The 16,973-nt window shown below is 38.1% G+C and overlaps 2 protein-coding genes across 2 annotated transcripts in view; one reads left to right on the forward strand and one right to left on the reverse strand.

Annotated features, from left to right (window-relative positions):
* LOC309974909 (uncharacterized protein) overlaps nt 1–4,343 on the forward strand; it is an 84,593-nt gene extending 80,250 nt beyond the window's left edge. The window contains exon 4 of the mRNA XM_082859761.1: nt 4,258–4,343. Within this exon, the coding sequence (XP_082715887.1) occupies nt 4,258–4,269 (12 nt within the window). The 3' untranslated portion in view covers nt 4,270–4,343. The remainder of the gene's footprint in view (nt 1–4,257) is intronic.
* Nucleotides 1–16,973, reverse strand: part of FAM124A (family with sequence similarity 124 member A) — a gene marked incomplete at both ends in the record, with an annotated part of 112,728 nt that overhangs the window by 25,016 nt on the left and 70,739 nt on the right. The window lies entirely within an intron of this gene.

A 16,973-nucleotide genomic window follows, 5' to 3' on the forward strand; every position in this document is an offset into this window, starting at 1 on the left:
AAAGTCTATTTTGTCTGATATAAGTATACCTACCCCAGCTTTCTTTTGTCTTTTATTTGCATGGAATATCTTTTTCCATCCCTTCACTTTCAAACTATGTGTATTCCTACATCTGAAGTATCTTGTGGGCAGCATATAGATGTATCTTGTTTTTTTAAATCTACTTAGCCACTTTATGTCTTTTGATTGGAGCATTCAGTTCATTTACATTTAAAGTGATTATTAACAGGTATGTACTTATTGCCATTCTGTTCACTGTTTTCTGGCTGTTTTGTAATTCCTCTACTCCTTCTTTTCTTGCTCTCTTCCTTTGGAATTTGATAATTTCCTGCATTAGCATGCTTAGATTACATTCTCTTTATATTTTGTGTATATACTATGGGTTTTTGCTTTGGGGTACCATGAGGCTTACAAAAACAAAAAACAACTTATATTTATAATAGTCTATTTTAAATTGATAACAACTTAAGTTTGAAAGCTCTACATTTTCACATTTTGATGTCACAGTTTACACCTTTTTATCTTGTGTATCCATTAGCAAATTATTGTAGTTACATTTATTGTTACCACTTTTGTCTTTTAACTGTTATGCTAGCTTTATAAGTGATTAACCCATCACCTTTACAACATTAGATTATACTGAATTTTACTATAAATTTACCAGCAGATTTATACTTTCATGTTTTTCTGTTACTAATTAGCATACTTTTGTTTCAGCTTTAAAAAGTACCTTTAATATTTCTCGTAAGGCGAGTCTTGTGATGTTGAACTCCTTTAGCTTTTGATCATCTGGAAAACCCTTTATCTCTCCTGTATTTCTCCCCCCCTCCCCAGTTTTATTGAGATATAATTGACATACATTACTATATACGTTTAAGGTGTATAGCAAAATGATTTGACTTAACAAACATCAACTCAATTCTGAAGGACAGCTTTGCTCGTTAGCGTACTCTTGGTTTGCAGTTTTTTCTTTCAGCACTTTAAAAATATCATGCTACTTCCTTCTGGCCGGCAAAGTTTCTGCTGAAAAAATCTGCTGATAGTCTTATGAGGGTTCCCTTGTATGTAAATTGTTTTTCTCTTGCTGATTTTTATTCTCTCCTTGCATTTAAATTTGACACTTTAACTACATGTAATGTGTCTTAGTGTGGGTCTCTTTGGGTTTATCTTATTTGGAATTCTCTGGATTCTTGGATCTGGATGTCTGTTTCTTTCCCCAGGATAGGAATATTTTCAGCTATTATTTAAAATGAGTTTTCTGCCTGTTTCTCTCTCTCTCCTCTTTCTGGGACCCTTATAATGCAAATGTTGGTCTGCTTGATGGTGTCCCTTAAGTCCCTTAATCTATCTTCACTCGTTTTCATTTTTTTTCATTCTCTGATTTGATGAATTCCAGTACCTTGTCTTCAAGTTTACTAACCCTTTCTCTTGCTTCCTCTAGTCTGTTGTTAAACCCCTCTAGTATATTTTTCACATCAGTTACTATATTCTTCAGCTCTGTACCTTCCATTGGTACTTTCTTATATTTTCTATCTTTTGTTGAAGTTCTCCCTTTGTTCATCAAATGTGATCCTGAACTCATGAGCATCTTTAGGACCATTATTTTGAACTCTTCATCAGGTAAATTACTTATCTGTATTTCACTAAGGTTTTTTCCTGAGATTTTATCTTGTTCTTCCATTTGGAATATATTCTTCTGTTTCTTTGACTTTCCATGTTGGTATGTATGCACTAGAGAAATCAGCCACCTCTCTCAGTCTGAAGTAGTGGCCTCATGTAATAGATAAAATTATTGTTCAACCCTGCCCTAGTTGGTTCTCTCTCAAACCTTTGTGTTTGTTTAAGCAGGCTACTTTATTCTTAGTGGCTCCAAGAAGGGAGGGTGTTCCTAGATCTGTCGGTGTCCCAGAGAGGAGAATCTGTCTTCTCCCTCTGTGCTGAGCCTTGGGGTGACAGCCAGTTAAGAACTGTCTCTTTGTTTGCTCCTGTCCCATTGAACCTGTGAACACATGCCTCACTGGCTGCAAGAGCCAGTCTGTCAAAGGATGTGCCCTCAGGGTGGCAGCCACAAAAGCTGGGTCACCAGATATTTACACAAGCTCCTTTCTCAGAGACACTGACAACTTGGGGCTGGGAAGATGGAAAGCATGAAGATGACACTTGCCAGCTTCCCTGGTCTCTGGAGAGAATTGTAGTCACCCTCTATGTGTGTGTTAGTTAGAAAGAAGCCTGGCCCACAGGCCACAGCTATGAAGATAAGAGGCTTCTAGTATAGAAGGATTGGGACTTTCAAGTCTGTTGCTTCTCTGCTGTACCCTGGGGTTAGGTGGTTAAGAAGTCTTCTCTATTTGTTACAATCCTGTGGTACCTGTGAGTGTAAGCCCTGCTGTCCACCAGAGCCAGGTGATCAAGGGGTGTCCCCTGGGTGGCAGCTGCAAAAAGCAGGACATGAGAGGAGTACACAAGCTCCTTTCTGGGAGATGCCAGCGGCTTGGAGCAAGGGAGACTGTAAAGATGGCACCTGCTCGCCTCTGTTTTGGAGAGTGTGTCAGTAAGTCCCTGGATATGTATTAAATTAGATGCCTGCCCCTCGGGCTGAAGCTTTAACAGGAAGACTGGGTACGTTTTAGTTGGCTGCCTCTGCTCTGGGCCCTGGGGTGAGTGATTCTACCTAAGCCCTTCAAAAACTGTTTCCCAGATCACTATCAATCACCTTCTGGGTCTCAAGGGAACAAGCCCCAATGGCTTTCAAAGCTAGATGTTCTCAAAGTTAGAGGTAATTGTCTCTCAGGTGCAGGCCTTAAAAGTTGAGGTTCAAACCCTTTGCTCCTCAGGGAGAGGCTTGGAGTTGTGAGAGCCCTCCAGATTGTGGGTCACCATGCCAGGGTTCATGGTGATACTGTGTCTCAGCCTCTCCTACCTAATTTGTAGGAATTGCTCAGATAGTTTTAGAAGAAACTGTTCCATATCTAGCTGTAGACTTGGGTGTGAGAAGAAGTGAGTTCAGGATCCTCCTATGTCACCCTCCTGAACTGGAACACTGGGGTTCTTTTTCAAATGGTTAGTAGGAAGAGAGGAGGACTTATGGGAAAAAAGGCAAGAGTCACTCTAGAAGTAATCAAAGCCTGGGTACATTTTGTCAAATCAGTGACATTTCTAGGTTGGAAGTCTGAAAATTTTCAAAGAGATTCTAAGCCACATAGGATGGTGGTTTAAGCAAATCTTTGCTGGACAGTTATTTGTCCATTCTTCTCCTCTCTGCCATTATGGAATCGTAAGACTTCCTGAAGAATTATCAGAGCAACATACTAATTCCATTCCTCGTAGAATGAAAGACAGGATAATGCAGAATATAAGAAGAGTACTTATTCTCCAGAATTGGCAAAATGGCAGCAAAGTGACAACTATCCACCTGGACTGTCTTCCTGCCAACAGTTACATAGCTTCCCCTCCCCGCCACACCTCTCTGAATGACCTTTCTAAATACAAACCTGACCATGTTTCTTGGCAGAAGACACTAACTAGCAAGCTCTACAAGACCCTGTCTACTCCTTCAGGCCTTGTGTCTTTCTGGAATTGCAACCTATACGATCCAGCCATTTGGAACTGCCATCATTCCCAAACAAACCAGATTGGCTTATATCTCCATGACTGACTTCATGCTGCTGCTGATGCCTGTCTGCCTAGAGACACCTGCTCATCTTCAGAGACCAAGCCTAACGTGATGCTGTGAAGCCTTATCTGACCACGTACTCAACAAAATGCACTCATTTCTCTTGGGCATATAACTAGGAGTAGAACTGCTGGGGCACAGGGTGAGCAATTTTTAGTTTTAGTAGGTACTTCCAAACAAATTTCCAAACTGACTGCCTCAAAATGTGTAATTCTACCAGGAATTTATAAGTATTCCAGTTGCTTCACATCCTTGCCAACATTTATTGTTAGCATTCTTTTTAATTTTAATCGTTCTGATAGGTAATGGTGTTTCATCATGCTATTAATTGGCATTTGCCAGATGACTAATGATATTATCTTTTTATTGGCCGTTTGAATACCCTCTTTAGTGAAGCACCTGCTCTTTGTATATATTTTGGATTCTTTTCGTGGATGTATGTATTGTAAATATCATTATCCAGTCTGTGGCTTGCCATCTTACTCTTTTTTGGTGTCTTTTGATGAACAGAAGTTCTTATATTTTAATAAAGTTATTTATCTTTTTTTTCTTTTAAGACTAGTAATATTTGCTATTCCACCCAGCAGCCATTCTGAACCAGAGGGTGGAGGACAGAATGAAAAGAAGCTTGGATCCCTGAGGACTGTGGGCTGCCATACATAGGAGAGAGAAGTAAGCATCTATTGTTATTAAGCCTCTATTTTTTTTCAAGCCTCTTTCTCAGTTGAACCTAAGCTTACATATCACCACAACAAACATTCTGCACAGAAGTACATTTACATATTTAAAGGAACTGGCTTTAACTGTAAAATTTTTACTTGGTGCTGTAAGGTATTTAGGAGCTGGGTCAATTGACCTCTAGCACCCGTACTTATATAAGTATTTTTAAAAATAATCATATTTGCACATAACAGGCACTCAAAGTCATACTGAATAAATACATGTGAGATAAAAATACATATCTTCTAAGATCGCTTTTGATCAAGGGAATTTTAAGGTGCTTTTATATGTATAAATATATATATATTATAAATCATAAATCCCAACAGTTATTATGTGAATTTGATGGAAAAAAATGAGGACTTTAGTATTACTGGAGAGCAGTAGCAATATCTAACAATGAAAACGTTTTAAGTCAAGAAGTATTTGAGGGGCTGCCTCAGGGGCCAGCTTTGTTAAACATCAGTATCAGCTCTTGGGAAAAATCACAGAAGATACTATAAATAGAGGGACTGTGAACACCTAGAACTGCTAGGACACAGACTACTGATCTGATATATATTAAAAAGCTATCCATTTAAGAAGGAACAGGAGAGAAAATCAAGGTCATAGATCTCAGGATTAGGAGCTGAGGCTGACAGATCAAATGACAGAATCTGTAAAACTGAAAAGACGACTCAGAGACAGAACAAACATATCTTGCCCAAATGCAAAGCTTTCTCTTCGTATAACTTCTGCATGTTCCCTGAATATTTATTTTTCAGTATGATTTATGAATTACCCTGCCATTGGCTGTAAAACACAAGGTAGGCTGATTTTTATATCAACAAAGGATCATCAGAATTTAAGTATCACTGATTTAAGGAATTTCAGAAGAGAAATATTCCTTGCCACAGTTCCATAAGCAAATCCTAAAAGTAGCTGACTGAAATGATTAACAGCAGCTTAAGCAAGAGTCCCATTTTTGAAATTAGAATGAAAAAGAGTGAAGAAAGCATACATGAGCTATGTGGGGCATGATCAGAAACAATATCCTCACAGAAATCTTATTCAAAGAAATATTGGCTGAAAACTTCCCAAATCTGGGGAGAGATACAGCCATCCAGGTATGGGAAGCTTAGAGATCCCACCCGAAGAGATCCTCACTGAGACACATTATAATCAATCTCTCAAAGTCAGAAAGAAAATCACATACAGGGAATTCTGACAAGGCTTTACATTTCTCAGCAGAAACCTTACAGGCCAGGAGACAGTGGGATGATACATTCAAAGCACATAAACAGCAACAACGAAACTCATCCAAGGATATCTCACCCAACAAAAGCATGAAGGAAATTAATCACCACTAGACCTGCCCTACAAGAAATGTTAAAGGAAGTTCTTCAAACTGAAACAAATTAGTAGCATGAAAACATACTGAAATATAAAATTTACTGGTAAAGGTGAATATATATAGTCAAATTCAAAGAACTCTAATACTTCAATGGTGGTGTGTAAATCACTTTGAAATCTAGCATATAGGTTAAAGACAACAGTGTTGAAAATAACTATAGCTGTAATATTATGTTAATATAGTATTTATAAATATAATACATAAATGTATAATATATAAATATAATTATATAAAAATATATAAATTGGGACATCAACATAAATCTGAGGGGGGCAGGTAGTTGGGTAGAACTTGCTTATGTAATTGAAGTTATCATAGATGGTTATAACATATTATGAAAGCCTCATGGTAATAACCACAGACCAAAACTAGATAACAGATATACAATGATAAAGAGAAAAGCAAACTACTACAAAAAATCATCGACTCAAAAAGAAAGACAGCAAGAGGAACAAAGGAACTAAGGAATGACAAAACTATCAGAAAGCAATTAACATACTGGCAACAGTAAGTCCTTAGCTATCAATAATTAATGTATATGGGCTAAATTCTCCAATTAAAAGACACAGATGGACTGAATGGATTAAAAATAAGACCTAACTATATGCTGCCTACAAGAGACTCACTTAAGCATTATGGATATTCACAAACAGAATGTGAAGGGATGGAAAAAGATATTTCAAGCAAATAGAAACCAAAAGAAAGCAGGGGTGGTTATATTTATATCAGACAAAATAGATGTTAAACCAAAAACTGTAACACAAGACAAAGTCATTATACAATGATAAAGGGGCAATTCATCAGATATATTAATTGTAACATATATGCACCCAATATTAGAGCATCTAAAAATATTAATTATTAACAGACCTAAAGGGAAAAATAGACAGCAATGCAATAATAGTAGAGGACCTCAATACACCACTTTAAACAATGGACAGATCACCCAGGCAGAAAGTCAAGAAGGAAATAATGGATGTGAGTGATGCTTTTGAACAAATGCACCTACAGACACATACAGAATATTCCATCCAACAGCAGCAGAATACACATTCATCTCAAGTGCACACAAAACATTCTCCAGAATACATCACATGACAGGTCACAAACCACGTCTTACCAAATTTAAGAAAGCTGAAATCATACCAGGTATCTTTTCCAACCACAATGGTATGAAACTAGAAATCAATACCACGAGGAAAGCTGAAAAATTCGCAAATATGTGGGGATTAAATAACATACTCATAAAAAACCAGTGGGTCTAAGAAGAAATCGAAAGCAAAATAAAAAATACCCTGAAACAAATGAAAGCACAGCGTATCAAAACCCATGGGATGCTGCAAAGGCAGTTAAGAGGGAAGTTTATAGTGACAAACATCTCAAATAAACAACCTTTTTTACACCTCAAAGAACTAGAAAGGGAAGAAGATACTGAGCCCAAATTTAACAGAACGAAGGGAATAACAAAGATCAGAGAAGTAACAAAGGAAATAGAGACTGAAAAGATAATAGAAGAGATCAATGAAACTAAGAGCTGTTTTTTTAAAAGATAAATAAAATTGACAACCTTTAGGTAGACTCATCAAGAAAAAAAGAGAGTAGACTCAAAGTCAGAAATGAAGAATAGATGCTAAAATGGATATCACAGAAACACAGAGACTACTAAGAAAAATTATATACAAATTGGACAACCTAGAAGAAATGGATACATTCCTTTGAAACCTACAATCTACCAAGACTGAATCAGAACAAAGAGAAAAAATTTGAACAGACTGATTACTAGTAAGGAGATTGAATTAGTAATCAAAAACTTCCCAACAAACAAAAGTCTAGGATCAATCAGATGGCTTCACTGGTGAATTCTACCAAATATTTAAAGAATAACTAATGCCAATCCTTCTTAAACTCTTCCAGAAAAATAGAAGGGGAGGGAACACTTCCAAACGCATTTTATGAGGCCAGCATAACCCTGACACCAAAACCAGGCAAGAGCACCAGAATAAAAGAAAATCGCAGGCCAATAGCCCTGATGAACATAGATGGATAATTCCTCAACAAAATATTAGCAAATCAAATTCAGGACATTAAAAGTGGCAAACAGCATGATCAAGTGGGATTTATTCCAGGGATGCAAGAATGGTTTAACATGACTCTTTTTGAATTATGGTTTTCTCAGGGTGTATGCCCAGTAGTGGGATCGCTGGGTCATATGGTAGTTCTATTTTTAGTTTTTTAAGGAACCTCCATACTGTTCTCCATAGTGGCTGTATCAACTTACATTCCCACCAACAGTGCAAGAGGGTTCCCTTTTCTCCACACCCACTGTAGCATTTGTTTGTAGATTTCTTGATGATGGCCATTCTGACTGGTGTGAGATGATATCTCATTGTAGTTTTGATTTGCATTTCTCTAATGATTCATTCAAAAAGAGTGATGTACCACAATGTTCACTGCAGCACTATTTACAATAGCCAGGACATGGAAGCAACCCAAATGTCCATCAAGAGATGAATGGATAAAGAAGATGTGGCACATATATACAATGGAATATTACTCAGCCATAAAAAGAAATGAAATTGAGTTATTTGTAGTGAGGTGGATGGACCAGAGTCTGTCATACAGAGTGAAGTAAGTCAGAAAGAGAAAAACAAATACTGTATGCTAACACATATATATGGAATCTAAAAAAAAAAAATGGTTCTCAAAAAACTAGGGGCAGGGTAGGAATAAAGACGCAGACCTAGAGAATGGACTTGAGGACACAGGGAGGGGGAAGGGTAAGCTGGGATGAAGTGAGGGAGTGGCATGGACATATATACACTACTAAATGTAAAACATATCTAGTGGGAAGCAGCTGCATAGCACAGGGATATCAGTTCGGTGCTTTGTGACCACCTAGAGGGGTGGGATAGGGAAGGTGGGAGGGAGACTCAAGAGGGAGGGGATATGGGGATATATGTATATGTATAGCTGATTCATTTTGTTATACAGCAGAAACTAACACAACACTGTAAAGCAATTATACTCCAATAAAGATGTTAAAAAAATCAAATTTACAATTGCATCATAAAGCATAAAATATCTAGGAATAAATTTAACCAAGGAGCTGAAAGACCTGTACACTGAAAACTATAAGACACTGATGAAAAAATTAAGAATACACAAATAAATGGAAAGATATTCTATGTCCTGGATTGGAAGAATATTATGAAAATGTCCATACTAACCAAAGCAATCTACAGATGCAATGCAATCCCTATAAAAATTCCAATGACATTTATCCCAGAAATAGAACAATCCCAAAATTTGTATGGAACCACAAAAGACCTTGAATAGCCAAAGCAGATAATCTTGAGAAATAAGAAGAAGCATTACGCCTCCTGATTTCAAACTATATTACAAACTTATAGTAATCAAAATAGTATGCTATTGGCATAAAAACAGACACATCAATCAATGGAACGGAATAGAGAGTCCAGAAATAAACCCGTGCCTATATGGTGAATTAATTTATGACAAGGGAGCCAAGTGTATACAATGGGGGAAAGGACAGTCTCTTCAGTAAAAGATAATGGGAAACCTGGACAGCCACTTGCAAAAGAATGAAATTGAACCACTAACTTATCCCATACACAAAAACGAACTCAAAATGGATTAAAGACCTGAATGTAAAACTTGAAACCATAAAACTCCTAGGAAAAAACATAGTAAGCTCCTTGAGATTGATCTTGATGACAATGATTTGGATTTGACACCAAAAGCAAAGACAACAAAAGCAAAAATAAAGAAGTGAGAATACGTCAAACTAAAATCTTCTGCACAGCAAAGGAAACGATCAACAAAATGAAAATGCAGTCTACCAAATGGGAGAAAATATTTGCAAATCATATATCTGATAAAGATTTAATTATCCAGACAAGATCGGGTGCATTCGGAGTGGTATGGCCGTAGACCTAGAGAATGGACTTGAGGACACAGGGAGGGGGAAGGGTAAGCTGGGATGAAGTGAGAGAGTGGCATGGACATATATATACTACCAAATGTAAAATAGATAGCACAGGGATATCAGTTCGGTGCTTTGTGACCACCTAGAGGGGTGGGATAGGGAGGGCGGGAGGGAGGGAGACTCAAGAGGGAGGGGATATGGGGATATATGTATATGTATAGCTGATTCACTATGTTATATAGCAGAAATTAACACACCATTGTAAAGCAATTATACTCCAATAAAGCAAAAACCAAAACAAAATGTACTGATCCATGTTGCCCCTTCTAGACCTATTAAATCAGATTCTCTGTGTTTAGGCCCCTGTCTTTTTTTTTTTTTTTTAACTATCAGTGTGACTCTAGTTGCAGTCAAGGTTGAGGACCACTGATCTATAGGCAGATGTGACCATACACAGTAGGCGTCACAAAGTGTGAAGGGTGTGAAGGAGATGGAAAGAGGCTCTTGGGCTGGGAATATTTGGACTCACAGAACATAGAGGATTTAAAATAGTAAAATAAGAAGATGAGTGTGACTTTGAGAGGAGGAAGACATAGAAGTTGGCAAGAGCAGCGGAGTTGTGACTGATGCACGAGAAGGAGTAGGTGGTGAAAATGAAGATAGTAGGAACTTTGCAGCCTACTGTGGTGTACTTAGAATAATAGAAAATTCAGGTCAGATGATGGGTTAGGGAAGGAAATGGGCAGCAGAAAACGTGTTTGGAGTTTCAGAAGTAGAAAGCAATGATTTGACAAGATGATGTGTCCTAATCTCCCTACTAAATTTTTTGATCTACAAATGAGAAAGAAGACTAATATTCCATAGAAGAAATTCTGCAAACCACACAATTTTGATCACCAGTGGTGCCACCCACCTCTGATCCAGACTTTCCTCCTCCCAGTGTGGTCCTCTGAGCACGAGCCAGGCTTCTCCAGACCCCCTCGTCCCCAGGCTCTTGCCCACCTCCCTTAGGGTCCTTGGTGACCTCACACTCCCTTCTCCTGGGCAGAGTAAGGAGTTGGTCCTACTATTTTCCCAACAGACCCACATGGTGTAAACTTTATGGCTGCTCCCCTGACGACCCATTTTGTAAGTTATTAAACAAATCAAACTAAAAAAAAATTAATTATCCAAAATATATAAGGAACTCACACACTCAATGGCAAAAAAAAAAAAAAATCCAATTAAATAGCAGTCAGAGGATCTAAACAGACATTTTTCTAAAGAAGACATACTGATGGCCAACAGGTATACAAAATGGTGCTCAACATTGGAAATGCAAATTAAAACCACAATGATATAGTATCTCACACCTGTTAAAATGGCTACTGTCAAACAGACAAGAAATAACAGTGTTGGGGAAGATATGGAAAAAAGGGAACCTTTGTGCACTGTTGGGAATGTAAATTGGTACAGTCACTATGGAAAATAGTATGGAGCTTCCTCAAAAAATTAAAGACTCTAACTTGAAAAGATATCTTCACCTTCATGTTCATTGTGGCATTATTTACAATAGCCAAGACACAGAAGCAACCTAAGTGTCCATCAATAGATGAATAGAAAAAGATGTGGTGTGTACACACACACACACACACACACACACACATATACACACAGTGGAATATTACTCAGCCATACAAAGAAGGAAATCTTGCCATTTTTGACAACATGGATAGACCTCGAGGGCATTACGCTAAGTGGAACAAGTCAGACAGAGAAAGACAAATACCATATGATCTCAGTTATATGTGGAATATAAAAAACAAATACCAAAAAAGAAAACAAAATGAGTGCACTGATACAGAGAATAGGGTATTAACTGCCAGAGGCTAGTTGGGGGGGTGGTTAGTGAAATGGGTAAAGTGGGCCCAGACTTATAGAATTCTAGTTATAAAATAAATAAGTCCTAGGGATGTAATGTACAGCATGGTGACTATAGTTAATAATGCTGTACTGCATATATGAAAGTTGCTAAGGGAGTAGATCTTAAAAGTTCTCATCAGAAAAAAAAATTTTCCAACTATGTTTGATGATGAATATTAACTAGACTCATTATGATCATTTTGCAATATATACAAATATTGAATCATTAGGTTGAACACCTGAAACAAATATAATGTGATATGCCAATTAGACCTCAATAAAAAGAAAACCCTAAAGACTCCACTAAAAAACTATTAGAATAAATGAATACAGTAAAGTTGCAGGATACAAAGTCAGTATCATGTGCATTTCTATACACTAACAATGAATTTTCTGAAAGAAAAGTTAAGAAAGCAATTGCAGTGGAGAGGAATCAAGATGGCAGAGTAGAAGGACGTGCTCTCACTCCCTCTTGCAAGAACACCAGAATCACAACTAGCTGCTGGACAATCATCGACAGAAAGACACTGGAACTCACCAAAAAAGATACCCCACATCCGAAGACAAAGGAGAAGCCACAATGAGATGGTAGGAGGGGCGCAATCACAGTAAAATCAAATCCCATAACTGCTGGGTGGGCGACTCACAGACTGGAGAACACTTACACCACAGAAGTCACCCACTGGAGTGAAGGTTCTGAGCCCCACATCAGGCTTCGCAACCTGGGAGTACAGCAATGGGAGGAGGAATTCCTAGAGAATCAGACTTTGAAGCCTAGTGGGAATTGATTGCAGGACTTTGACAGGACTGGGGGAAACAGAGACTCCACTCTTGGAGGGCACACACAAAGTAGTGTGCACACTGGGACCCAGGGGAAGGAGCAGTGACCCCAGGGGACACTGAACCAGACCTACCTGCTAGTGTTGGAGGGTCTCCTGCAGAGGTGTGTGTATGGGGGGGGGGCTGTGGCTCACTGTGGGGACAAGGACACTGACAGCAGAAGTTCTGGGAAGTACTCCTTGGCATGAGCCCTCCCAGAGTCTGTCATTAGCCCCAGCAAAGAACCCAGGTAGGCTCCAGTGTTGGGTTGCCTCAGGCCAAACAACCAACAGGGAGGGAACCCAGCCCCACCCATCAACAGTCAAGTAGATTAAAGTTTTACTGAGCTCTGCCCACCAGAGCAACAGTCAGCTCTACCCACCACCAGTCCCTCCCATCAGGAAACTTGCACAAGCCTCTTAGATAGCCTCATCCACCAGAGGGCAGAGAGCAGAAGCAAGAAGAACTACAATCCTGCAGCCTGTGGAACAAAAACCACATTCACAGAAAGACAGACAAGATGAAAAGGCAGACTATGTACCAGATGAAGGAACAAGAAGAAACCCAGAAAAACAACTAAATGAAGTGGAGATAGGCAACCTTCCAGAAAAAGAATTCAAAATAGTGATAGTGAAGATGATCCAGGACCTCAGAAAAAGAATGGAGGCAAAGATCGAGAAGGTGCAAGAAATGTTTAACAAAGACCTAGAAGAATTAAAGAACAATCAAACAGATGAACAATACTATAACTGAAATGAAAACTACACTAGAAGGAATCAATAGCAGAATAACTGAGGCAGAAGAATGGATAAGTGACCTGGAAGACACAATGGTGGAATTCACTGCTGTGCAACAGAATAAAGAAAAGAGAATGAAAAGAAATGAAGACAGCCTAAGAGACCTCTGGGACAACATTAAGCACAACAACATTCGCATTGTAGGGGTCTCAGAAGGAGAAGAGAGAGAGAAAGGACCAGAGAAAATATTTGAAGAGATTATAGTCGAAAACTTCCCTAACATGGGAAAGGAAAAAGCCACCCATGTCCAGGAAGTGCAGCAGGTCCCATACAGGATAAACCCAAGGAGAAACACACCGAGACACACAGTAATCAAATTGACAAAAATTAAAGACAAAGAAAAATGATTGAAAGCAGCAAGGGAAAAACGAAAAATAACATACAAGGGAACTCCCATAAGGTTAACGGCGGATTTCTCAGCAGAAACTCTACAAGCCAGAAGGGAATGGCATGATATACTTAAAGTGATGAAAGGGAAGAACCTACAACCAAGATTACTCTACCTGGCAAGGATCTCATTCAGATTCGATGGAGAAATCAAAAGCTTTACAGACAAGCAAAAGCTAAGAGGATTCAGCACCACCAAACCAGCTCTACAACAAATGCTAAAGGAACTTCTCTAAGTGGGAAACACAAGAGAAGAAAAGCACCTACAAAAACAAACCCAAAACAATTAAGAAAATGGTCATAGGAACATACATATCGATAATCACCTTAAACGTGAATGGATTAAATGCTCCAACCAAAAGACAGAGGCTTGCTGAATGGATACAAAAACAAGACCCATATATACGCTGTCTACAAGAGACCCACTTCAGACTTAGGGACACATACAGACTGAAAGTGAGGTGATGGAAAAAGATATTCCATGCAAATGGAAATCAAAAGAAAGCTGGAGTAGCTATACTCATAGCAGATAAAATGGACTTTAAAATAAAGAATGTTACAAGAGACAAGGACACTACATAATGATCAAGGGATCAATCCAAGAAGAAGATATAACAATTTTAAATATATATGCACCCAACATAGGAGCACCTCAATACATAAGGCAACTGCTAACAGCTATAAAAGAGGAAATGGACAGTAACACAATAATAGTGGGGGACTTTAACACTTCACTTACACCAATGGACAGATCATCCAAACAGAAAATAAATATGGAAACAGAAGCTTTAAATGACACAACAGACCAGATAGATTTAATTGATATTTATAGGACATTCCATCCCAAAACAGCAGATTACACTTTCTTCTCAAGTGCGCACGGAACATTCTCCAGGATAGATCACATCTCGGGTCACAAATCAAGCTTCAGTAAATTTAAGAAAATTGAAATCATATCAAGCATCTTTTGTGACCACAACACTGAGATTAGAAATGAATTACAGGGGGAAAAACGTAAAAAACACAAACACATGGAGGCTAAACAATACGTTACTAAATAACCAAGAGATCACTGAAGAAATCAAAGAGGAAATCAAAAAATACCTAGAGACAAATAACAATGAAAACACGATGATCCAAAACCTATGGGACGAGGCAAAAGCAGTTCTAAGAGGGAAGTTTACAGCTATACAAGCCTACCTCAAGAAACAACTCAAGTAAACAATCTAACCTTATACCTAAAGGAACTAGAGAAAGAAGAACAAACAAAACTCAAAGTTAGCAGAAGGAAAGAAATCATAAGATCAGAGCAGAAATAAATGAAATAGAAACAAAGAAAACAATAGCAAATATCAATAAAACTAAAAGCTGGTTCTTTGAGAAGATAAACAAAATTGATAAACTATTAGCCAGACTCATCAGGAAAAAGAGGGGAAGACTCAAATCAATAAACTTAGAAATGAAAAAGGAGAAGTTACAACAGACACTGCAGAAATACAAAGCATCCTAAGGGACTACTACAAACAACTCTATACCAATGAAATGGACAACCTGGAAGAAATGGACAAATTCTTAGAAAGGTATAACCTTCCAAGACTGAACCAGGAAGAAACAGAAAATATGAACAGACCAATCACAAGTAATGAAATAAAAATCTTCCAACAAACAGAAGTCCAGGACCAGATGGCTTCACAGGTGAACTCTATCAAACATTTAGAGAAGAGCTAGCACCCATCCTTCTCAAACTCTTCCAAAAAATTGCAAAGGAAGGAACACTCCCAAACTCATTCTATGAGGCCACCATCACCCTGATACCAAAACCAGACAAAGATACCACACACAAAATATTACAGACCAATATCACTGATGAATATAGATGCAAAAATCCTCAACAAAATACTAGCAAACAGAATCCAACAACACATTTGAAAGGATCATACACCATGATCAAGTGGGATTTATCCCAGGGATGCAAGGATTCTTCAATATACGCAAATCAATGTGATACACCATATTAACAAATTGAAGAATAAAAACCATGTAATCATCTCAATAGATGCAGAGAAAGCTTTTGACAAAATTCAACACCCATTTAGGATAAAAACTCTCCAGAAAGTGGTCATAGAGGGAATTTGTCTAAACATAATAAAGGCCATATACGACAAACCCGCAGCAAACATCATTCTCAATGGTGAAAAACTGTAAACCATTTCCTCCAAGATCAGGAATGGGACAAGGATGTACACTCTCACCACTATTATTCAACATAGTTTTGGAAGTCCTAGCCATGGCAATCAGAGAAGAAAAAGAAATAAAAGGAATACAAATTGGAAAAGAAGAAGTAAAACTGTCACTGTTTGCAGATGACATGATACTATACATAGAGAATACTAAAGATGCCACCAGAAAACTACTAGAGCTAATCAATGAATTTGGTAAAGTTGCAGGATACAAAATTAATGCACAGAAAACTCTTGCATTCCTATACACTAATGATGAAAAATTTGAAAGAGAAATTATGGAAACACTCCCATTTACCATTGCAACAATAAGAATAAAATATCTAGGAATAAACCTACCTAGGGAAACAAAAGACCTGTAGGCAGGACACTATAAGACACTGATGAAAGAAATTAATGATACCAACAGGTGGAGAGATATACCATGTTCTTGGATTGGGAGAATCAATATTGTGAAAATGACTATACTGCCCAAAGCAATCTACAGATTCAATGCAGTCCCTATCAAATTACCAATGGCATTTTTTACGGAACTAGAACAAACCATCGTAAAATCTGTATGGAGACACAAAAGACCCCAAATAGCCAAAGCGGTCTTGAGGGAAAAAAACGGAGCTGGAAGAATCAGACTCCCTGACTTCAGACTATACTACAAAGCTACAGTAATCAAGACAATACAGTACTGGCACAAAAACAGAAACATAGATCAATGGACCAAGATAGAAAGCCCAGAGATAAACCCACGCACCTATGGAGGCAAGGATATACAATGGAGAAAAGACAGTCTCTTCAATAAGTGGTGCTGGGAAAACTGGACAGCTACATGTAAAAGAATGAAATTAGAACACTCCCTAACACCATACATAAAAATAAACTCAAAATGGATTAGAGACCTAAATGTAAGACCGGACACTATAAAACTTAGCAGAAAACACAGGAAGAACACTCTTTGACATAAATCACAGCAAGATCTTTTTTGATCCACCTCCTAGAGTAATGGAAATAAAAACAAACAAATGGGGGCTTCCCTGGTGGTGCAGTGGTTGAGAGTCCACCTGCCGATGCAGGGGACACAGGTTCGTGCCCTGGTCCGGGA

Source organism: Leucopleurus acutus (genome assembly GCF_964270905.1).
Source record: "Leucopleurus acutus genome assembly, chromosome: 18".
NCBI lineage: Eukaryota > Metazoa > Chordata > Mammalia > Artiodactyla > Delphinidae > Leucopleurus > Leucopleurus acutus.